Consider the following 9,752-nt stretch of genomic DNA (forward strand, 5'->3'; position numbering starts at 1 on the left):
TGATTGCGTGATTATAATTGTTGATTTGGTTGCTTAATTTTTATTGCATGCTTATATTGTTGATTTGGATTGCTTGATTGGTATTGATCAAGTATTGGGTAAAGGTTCATGTTTATAAGGCATGCATAATTAGCATAGTATATGGGTATTGACCAAATATAAAGGGATTGCACTAGAGTTAGTAGATGTTTTAATAACAGCCATGTTAATCCATTAATCAAACCAGTTGGTATGGTCACAAACTAAAGACTTAGAACTTAAGTCCGGTATTTGATGGTTCCGTATCAATTCTTGAGACCATAGCATGTCATGAATTTAATTGTTTGGTTTAAAATAGTTGAGAAATAATTTGGGTAGCTTGATTGCTATTTTTCTTGAATATTGATTGTTCTTCTCTTGTTTGTTTGTCATAATATATTTGAATGCTTGTTATGGATTTGAAACTGCATATGTTGGATGCTTAATTTCGGGACATGATTATATTTCTCAGAAGTTGGTGTATAATATGGTACAAAGCAACTTAGCTAAGGCATGAGTTTGAGTTAAAATGAATTTTAGCATGATAAGGATGCATGGATAATTTCTCATAAAGCATAACATAGTCATATGTGTAATTGATTGAATATTATACTCAGTAAATTTAACGGTCATGTAGGCGCTGTCTTTTCGTGGTAGCGCATGATCGGGGTCATGTATTGATTGAATATTAAATGGGAAAATTGACCGGTCATGTAGGCACTGTCTTTTCGTGGTAGCGCATGACCGGGGTCATGTAGGAGTTGTTTTCGTGATAAGCGCGTAATTTCTATTATGTAGGCACCGTTGATTTGTGAAAGCGCATAATAGAAATTATGTAGGTGCCGTATTCGTGGTAGCGCGTGATTCAATTATGTAGGCGCCGTTGATTTGTGGAAGCGCATAACTGAAGTCACGTAGGCGCCGTATTCGTGGTAAGCACACAATTTCAGGTTATACGCATAACAAAAATTGTGTAGGCGCCATATTCGTAGTAGCGCATGACCCGTAGTCAGATATGTGTCAAATTTGGATCGTAAGATAGAAATGTTAAAAGAATTGATTTTTAAGAAAATTTGTGCATTAAGTATGATTCATGAGCATTGCATCTGGTTACTTATATCATACTTATGTCATATGAGATATGCATGGAAAAAGATTGAAATAGCCTTGAAAATTTCAAGCATACTACTTGGTATTTGATAATTGCACTTTTGAAACTTAGAATTATTTTACGGTAGGGAGACAAAATGCATTTTCTATATGAACTTTTTACATGATACTTGATTGGATTTCAATTTAGCAAGTTGCTCCTTGGATCTCTATTATCTTTATAGTTTTCTTATAATTGTGCTCAGTGCCGTGTCGGTTTAGTTGGTTGGGTCTTAGAATAACTCGACTGGAACTGAATAGAGATTTTTCAATCTCTCATCTTTCCACTTTGTGGGTTTCAGGTACAAAACTCAAGATAAGAAAATGCGATGTCGAACATGAAGACTGCACTTTCAAAAAAAAGAGTAAGTTATGTCGTTGGTAATGTATATGTATATTATGATTTTATAAGATTTTAGAAATCGCCTTGCGCTGATGAGCGTGGCGGGTTGTCTGCCCTGCTATAGGGGTGTGACAAAAAAAAAAGAAAAACTTCGCCTTGTGTTAATTATAATTCATTGCGGCCTTATTTTATAATCCCATTGCATTAGTCCTTTTGGTACTGGAAATTAGTTTTTAACACGAATGTATTTTTTTTAATTTTTATTGTGGGTATATATACATTATACAGGAAGTCTCGTTGGTAACACATTTTTTACGTTCACAGTCTTAATTGTTGTTGAAGTTCTCCATGTTTTTTTTTTTAAGAAAAAGGCTGTAAACAGCCCAGAACGGTTACAATTCTGAAGTTCTACATTGTAGAAAGCCTAAGCAGGGCACTTTAATCTGCTCCATAGGCCACAGCGCGTTTTCCCCTCTATCTGCTTTATTTTTTTTTTTTTTTTTTTCTCACCATGGCGGGAGAAGAAGGAAGGGTTTTTAGTCATTAATTATTTGGAATGACAAAATTACAAATTAATGAAGTTTGGAGTGGCATTTATACAATTTCAAATTTCAAGATGTCATTTTTACAATTTGAAGATTTTGGAATGGCAAATAACTAATTTTCCCTATTAGATAATAATACAAGGTAAAATATAGAACGAAATCAAATCAAGTGCAAAAATTAATATAAAAAAAAACTTTCAATTAATTAAACTCATAAGATTTCAAATTTACATGCCATAGCCCTAGAAATGAGTTGTTTAGCTCTCATAGGCAAATCAACAATGAAAGCATATAAAAAAGACATAACACAACTAATTAAATAGAAGATAGAAGGAATAAACGTCAATATAAAATAACCATAACCTTAGAGATGGGAGTAATACACATTGAGAGTTTCTCTTGACATCCGATGAACCTCCCTTGCAAATTTCTGCACCAAATTGACCTTACACTAATCCTAACTTTTCCAAATTGAAAGATTCATAGAAACCCTAGATGTAATCGATTTAAAGGCTTCATTTGTGTAGTATGACGTAGTTTCTAGGTCTTTGATATGTCCCTAGAGAGTAGTGGGGTGTCAAAGTCGGGTTATCTCTGAAACCATAACTGTCAGGAAAATTCTGAAACCTGACGAACACCATGCGGTTTGTGATGAAATCGCATGCATTTCGGTGAACCGCATGAAATTCCATAGGCCCATGATCCATCTCCTTTTCCAGTGGGAAGCTTTGAAGAAGATGATATATATTACTACGTTTCGTACCTAATACCAGCGCGGCCCGAAGGCCTATAAGAGGAAGGTTTCTTAATGCCACTTCTTTGTTTATACTTTTTCATTTAACTACACGATATTTTCAAGCATATATATTATTGGTAGCTTCTAATTATGCATAAATGTACATAAATCTTAGTTCTTTTCCATCAGTGCTTTCAATACAAATGCAACTTTCAATTTTTTACATAGATATAGCGTCAAATGTAAACATTCAAAATATAAAAGGAAATTTCAATTTTTTACACAAATAACATTGAAGAATGCCTGTCATTCTAAATACCCATATACTCATAATATGTTAGCACCAATTAAACAGTCAGAAGCAGACTGTGAATTTAATCCAAACCTGGGAGTTTGAGAAGTACATGATAATATTGTGGAATGAGGAGGAGAACACAGGTATGGTTTTGATGGCATTTCTAGTTCGTCTAAACTTTTCTCCAGCATTTCCACAACTCTGTTCATCGAGGGCCGATTAGCCGGCGTCGTTTGTGTGCACCACAAACCAATGATGCCCATCTTCTTTGCAATTTCTTCAATTTCCATTGATAATACATCACAAGCTTGTAGTTGTATTGGACTGCCTTCAACAATACAATCATAAAGCCAATGTGGAAAGTACTCTTGGCTTGGGTTTTCAGCACTTGGTTTTGCATTCCTTCTTCCTCCTACCATCTCCAACACCATCATTCCATAGCTGTATACATCAGATTTTGTTGAAACAACTCCAAAGCTCCTTGAGAAGACTTCGGGAGCAATGTACCCGATGGTTCCCCTCATCTCAGCCATTGAAACAATGCTCTCTTTTGGCCGACACAATTTTGCCAAACCAAAATCTGCAATTTTTGGATTGAAATCTTCGTCTAATAGAATGTTCTGAGGTTTTATATCAAAATGCACAATACGTGCATTACAACCTCGGTGTAAATACTCTAAACCTCTTGCAATACCGATTGCTATTTCATAAAGCTTTGCCCAATCAAGAATTGCTTTTGGATTTTCAGAGTATATATAACTGTCGAGTGATCCATTTGGCATATATTCGTAAATTAAAGCATGCTTAGAGCCTTGGATGCAAAAGCCTAGTAGACTAACAACATTGACATGAGAAGTTCTGCTAATGCTCAGGATCTCATTCAAAAGCTCCTCTCTATCACATGAAGACTTGTGCAAAACTTTGACAGCAACCAAACGGCCATCATGCAGTCTTCCCCTGTATACAGTGCCAAAACCTCCTTTACCTAGTATATCCTGAAACGAGTTGGTAATTTTCTTTACCTCTGCATGTTTATATCTTTTTGGCGCAAACGATCCATATTTTTCTAAGACCATTTCAATATTTCCTTCAAGTCTGTCTTTGCTCCGTGAAATGCACTCGGCAGGATTTTTGCTATTTCGAAGCTTTAAATACAAAATAAGGCATGCTCCAAGGAATGCTAAAGATCCTACTGCGGTTCCTACATTTAAACCAAATATAACTAATCTGTATGTATATACATTACAAACTATAGAGTGGAAATATTTTAAATTATTTATAGAAACTAATTGCAGATTTAATGCAAACTAGAGAATATTTTTAATCATTTGAACTGGCAAACAATCTCTTGCATATATAACCATTGAAGTCACTAATATATAAAATATGAAATTAAAATTACCTTCCTCTAGGTAGAATAATTTTAGCTGGATCCTAATGTGAGCACGTTGGGATATTTTACATTGATAGCTCAACACAGAGATCATGGCTAGTGAACTGGTCTGGCAGCTGATATTGTATATAGTATAAGTTCTATTACTTGGTTTCATACATGGTTCCAGAAATCGGCCGATTCCGAGTCAACTCGGAATCGGCCGTGTCCGATCCGAGTTTCACCCGAGTTTCACGCCTATGCAAGTTTTTCGGCAAAACTCGGATGAACAGTGCTTGACTCGGCCGAGTCAAGCCGAGTTACACCGAGTTGAGCCGTGTTAGACCGAGTTGAGCGGAATTTCAAACAAACTTACACGGCGAGCGAGTTTTCTTTGAAAATCTTGGTTGAAAAGTGATGAATCGGCTGAGTGAAGCAAGTCTACACTGATTCCAGACAGATTCTCATGTTTTGGGTTGATCTTCTCACCGATTCTGCATTTTTTTTTGTTCAATTTGGTTTTGCTAAGTAACTAGTGCAGAGGAAAGGGCGAACGGGTTGAATTTGACCCATGTGGAGGTCGTGAAGAAGAAGGAGATATGGGTGGGTTGGTCAATGCGTAAATGAAAAAGTAGAGATATGTGGGCCCCTCAAGAGCGGGTTGAATTTTTTTTTTTTTTTTTGAGTTCCAGGTTGAAAGGAAAGATATGTGGACTCCTCAAGATAGTAGAAATGAAAAAGGAAATTTTTTGTCGGACTCCATAATTTTTTTACATTTCACAAAAAAAAAAATGGAAGAAATGACAGGAATGGGGAAATGACATCCTACTAATTTTTCATTTGACATTATATTAATGTTTTTATTTTTTGACTATATACAATAATATTTCTATTTGTATTTTAATACAGAGGACAATGAGATGATTCAGCCAGCTCGATATAGCTTCTGGCAATAAAAATGTGTTCTATTTATAATATTTGTAATATATTATATAATTAGTGGATTATTTAAGTGTAATATTGTCTTAATTAACATAGTTTTTTTACAAATTATTTTTATCAATTTTTTCTTATTTTTTTGCTACAAAACAAGACTTCTGCCAAAAATACCCGAGTTATCGATCCGATTCTTCCGATTCTGACTCGGCGGTCGAAAATCCGATTCCGATTTCCGGAACCATGGTTTCATATCAAAGTAAATTTAACCTAATATTGCATAATTATAAAATAAAGTTTCTTTCAGAGTTTTTGCCACCTTGTCTGGGTGATCTGAAAGAATGGTCAGGTAAAGCATGTAATGAAATGGGATGAACAGAGAGGATGCAAGCTAAATAGTATCTTACAAAATATAGATGTGAAAATAGAGAATAATTAGTACTTTTAAGTGTGAAAAAATGAAGAGTAAAATTACTCTCAGATTTGCTGTATTGAGATCAATCATGATGAAGAAAAACCATCCTCACCTATCAAAGTTGTTTGTCTTGTCTTTTTTTCTGTATTGCATAAATAAAATAGAGAGGTCAGTGACTGTTATTAGTAATGGAATCTGAAAATTCCAGAGTACATCAGTGTCAGAAATGTTTTGCAAGCATATTATGAGGTTCAAAAGAAAAAAAATTAAAGAAGAATTTAACAGGGTTTTTCTGTTGTTAGCCACTAGTCTTTATAGTTGCCTTCAAACTATGATTTTTATTACTAATGCTCTATAATTATATAGCCAAGTGAAAGCTAAGTATGACATATACTCTTTTATCTTTTCTGAAATAATCTAATAGATGGCGAACTGAATATAAAGAGCCTTTAAGAATTTTTGATATCTAATAGTGAATTCAACCATTGAAAAAGCAAAGTCATTGTCAATATTTAATAAGAGGGGAAGTAGAAAAGAAGGCAGCATTGGTGTACTTAATATAAGGCATTAGCTGAAAAGAAGGCAGGCAATAGTAGACACCACCACATTGATTTTTCCAACAACATTGAAAAAATCAAGAAATAATTGTCACATTACTTTCAGTTTGAAAGCTTTTCTTAAAATTGTCACAATTGACTGAAAAGAAACAAGCTAATGAAACAGGGGTGTAGCTAGAATTTTCATGAGAGGTAGGAATTTTTTTTATTAATTTATATTATTTTTTCATTTAATTTATTATTATTAATTATCATCAGAAGCGGAAACGGGATAATTAGTAAGAACCAGTCCAATCATCAAATCTGAGACTCGAAATTTTTTGCAAAGTTAAATTAAAATAAAGCATAAAATATAAATTTTACTTTCAAGCATAGCATAGTTATCCTTCTTTTGAATGTAATTTAATGCTTTATATTAAAGTTCGACTCATTCCTTTGTAAAAGAATTTGGCTAACAAAGAATAACAGGTTCATTGTAGTCTCACTTTTAAACTCTTCTTCCTATATATATATCCCCCTTTCGTTCTATTTTTTTAAAATGAAAAACTCGGCCAAAATTTGCAGCGAGTTGACCGATTTCACCTAGGACGAGGCTCAGTAAGGGTTAGATGAAACCTATATCCAAGTCTACTATATACGGATATAATTTTTTTTTTTAAAATCCAAAAGTAATTTGCTGCTAGCTCAAGCTGTGTGTGGCTCCGCCCTTGAATAAAATAGAAATAAGGGTTTAGAGTACCTCAGAAAGAAAGTTTAAAGGGGCAATATCATGTATACCCCTCAAAAACTTCAAAATTACGTATTTTCCCCTCTAAATTTGGAAATTATATATTTTCCCCTCTAAACTTCAAAAACTCACATATTTACCCATTTTATTATCTTTTATATTAAAATTTAGAGCAAAACTAGAGTGTGATGTGCTCACCAAGAGGAGTTGGTGAGCACACCTCCAAAATGCTATTGAATTAACTTCAAACTATGAATCTAAACTGTTGAAATCCAGGTACTTCGTGGATGATGCATGTACATGCAAAATTTTAAAAGTTTCAAATTTATTTAGTACATAGTCAAGCAGTCAAAAAAATGATAAAAAATTAGATACATAAAACAATTAAAAAAATAACTTATAAAATGTTCATTGTTTTGACCGCTTGACCATGTGCTAAATGAATTCGAAACTTTCAAAATTTTGCATGTACATGCATCACTCACGAAGTACATGGATTTCAACGGTTTGGATTCATAGTTCGAAGTCAATTCAATAGTATTTTGGAGGTGTGCTCACTAACCTCTCTTGGTGAGCACATCACACCCTAGTTTTGCTCTAAAATTTATTCTAAATTTATAAAATATCTATTTTACCCTTCATTAAAAGTATAAAATGTCTCATCGAACTCAAATTTGAATATGAATGGTTTCTCTACCGTCCGATTTGCATGCATTGCAATAAGATTATTGCGTATTCGAATCAAGATTCATGCTAATCTAACCTGCACGAATCTCAAAACAGTTTTGATCCATGTGCATCGCATAAAGATCTGTGCACATTGCTTCAATTTCCGTGTTTGTCGCTTCAAGATTTGTGCTGATCTAGAGTGCACGGATCTCAAAGCAATTCGGATGGTAGAGGAAACTTTAGATTCAAATTGGAGCTAGATGGATGTTTTATGCCTTTTAATAAAAAGGTAAAATAGGTATTTATAAATTTAGAATGTGTTTTAATAGAAAAGACAATAAAATGGGTAAATATGTGAGTTTTTGATGTTTAGAGGGGGAATATGTAATTTCAAAATTTAGAGGGAGAAATACGTTATTTTGAAGTTTTTGAGGGGTATACTTGAAATTCCCTCAAATTTAAAATAACTGTTAACAACTTTTTCAATTTTTTGTTTTTTTTGGTTTTTTGTTTTACCTGTCTCCAAACTGGTCCTCTCGATTAGAAGTCGAGATAAATATCGGTGAAATATGAGAATACCACTGAATTTGATGTTTGCATATTTCAGTTAAAAGAAATCAGGCTGGTAGTATAATAGTACATGACATAGCCGTAAGCGTATGTACTTTATGTGCATGGTTCACTTGACTATTTTCAAATCTTTTGGTATTCAAATAAAGGGAGCTAGATTTGATTCCGCTAATTGAGAAACATAATTAGATACCGAATAAGAAAGCCTACATAATATGCAGCCTAAATAAAGGGAGCAAGAAAAGACGTACAAAGAGATTAAAGAAAATCTACAGAAAAAGAAAGACATGAACTGTCCATAATTTACAAAGAGGTTAAAGAAAAATAACAGGATATATAAATTGATAATATATGCAAGCTACTAACCTTCAACATCTTCAGGATCGAAAACCATTGTCCAGTTTGCAAAGCAACCGGGCCGCGCTACAAGGTCACTTGAATAGCTAGCTGATAGCAGAAACAGCTGTGAGCTGTCATTTTCAAATGAGAAAATGTACTCAAAAGATGGGTGAAGGGAATTGTCAGGCCTCGAACAATTCTGCGTAGGTTTATGATCATCTTCACCAAGAGACGGGGAGTAGCTAAGGTTGTAATCCTTTTGAAATATCTTGGGTAGTGATTGTATATGATCAGGAGGGTCACATCTCAAAGAAGAGAGGCTACTCTTCAATAAATCATACAACCCAGGGTACAAGTTAATAGGACTAGAGAAATTAAAATAAAGATTTCGACAGCCAGATTTCTTCAAAGAAATACTAAGATAAGGATCTTGAACTGTAATGACGTTGGTGTCATATGAGATGCTTTCCAATGGTAATAATGCAGAAAACAAAGAGAGAAATGGCTTATTATTATGGTCACATCCAATCAGTAAATTGCTAAGACAATTAGGACCCACCGTAATGTCCGATTGGAAATAGAAAGGAGGCTTAATTTGAATAGAAGGATCACATGGAAGTGTAGGGGTACATGAGTTGGAGAAGGAGGGAAGGAAGAAAATGAAAATAAGACAGGCCAGTACTGAAGGGGCCATTAAAGATGGAACTAAGCGAGAGATATTAAGTTATAGATATTTCTAAATTTTGCAGAAGATATGGTTGCAGAAGTGCTACTATTTCAACCTTATATCCCATAATGTAGAGGGAATTTCACATATACTCCTCAAACACTTCAAAATTACGTATTTAATCTTCTAAACTTCAAAATCACGTATTATCCCCGCTAAGCTTTCTAAACTCACAAATTTACTCATTTTTATTATTTTTTATATGAAAACTCATTTTAAATTTATAAAATACCCATTATACTTAACTAAATAGAATAAAAAATTTGTAACTTGTTTAGAAAAAATATCGGTCTTATAAGATACTACCCATTGTGTCCTTTATTAGTTGCAATTTGTTATTTTAGAGGCAAAGGT

At 33.8% G+C, this 9,752-nt stretch overlaps 1 protein-coding gene across 2 annotated transcripts; it reads right to left on the reverse strand.

The window, feature by feature from the left end:
* Window positions 1-3,006: 3,006 nt before the first annotated feature.
* Window positions 3,007-9,406, reverse strand: LOC144545087 (LEAF RUST 10 DISEASE-RESISTANCE LOCUS RECEPTOR-LIKE PROTEIN KINASE-like 2.5). Of its 2 annotated transcripts, XM_078293656.1 has the most exons (3): window positions 8,699-9,406; window positions 5,922-5,951; window positions 3,007-4,287 (listed from the first exon to the last, which is right to left on the reverse strand). In XM_078293656.1, the coding sequence occupies exons 1-3, from the start codon at window positions 9,363-9,365 to the stop codon at window positions 3,119-3,121; spliced, it is 1,866 nt and encodes a 621-aa protein (XP_078149782.1). In that variant the 5' UTR covers window positions 9,366-9,406; the 3' UTR covers window positions 3,007-3,118. The 2 variants fall into 2 exon arrangements, with proteins under 2 accessions (XP_078149782.1, XP_078149783.1); XM_078293657.1 differs by lacking the exon at window positions 5,922-5,951.
* Window positions 9,407-9,752: the final 346 nt, after the last annotated feature.

This window comes from Carex rostrata, chromosome 27 (assembly GCF_964058835.1).
Source record: "Carex rostrata chromosome 27, lpCarRost1.2, whole genome shotgun sequence".
NCBI classification, from domain to species: Eukaryota; Viridiplantae; Streptophyta; class Magnoliopsida; order Poales; family Cyperaceae; genus Carex; species Carex rostrata.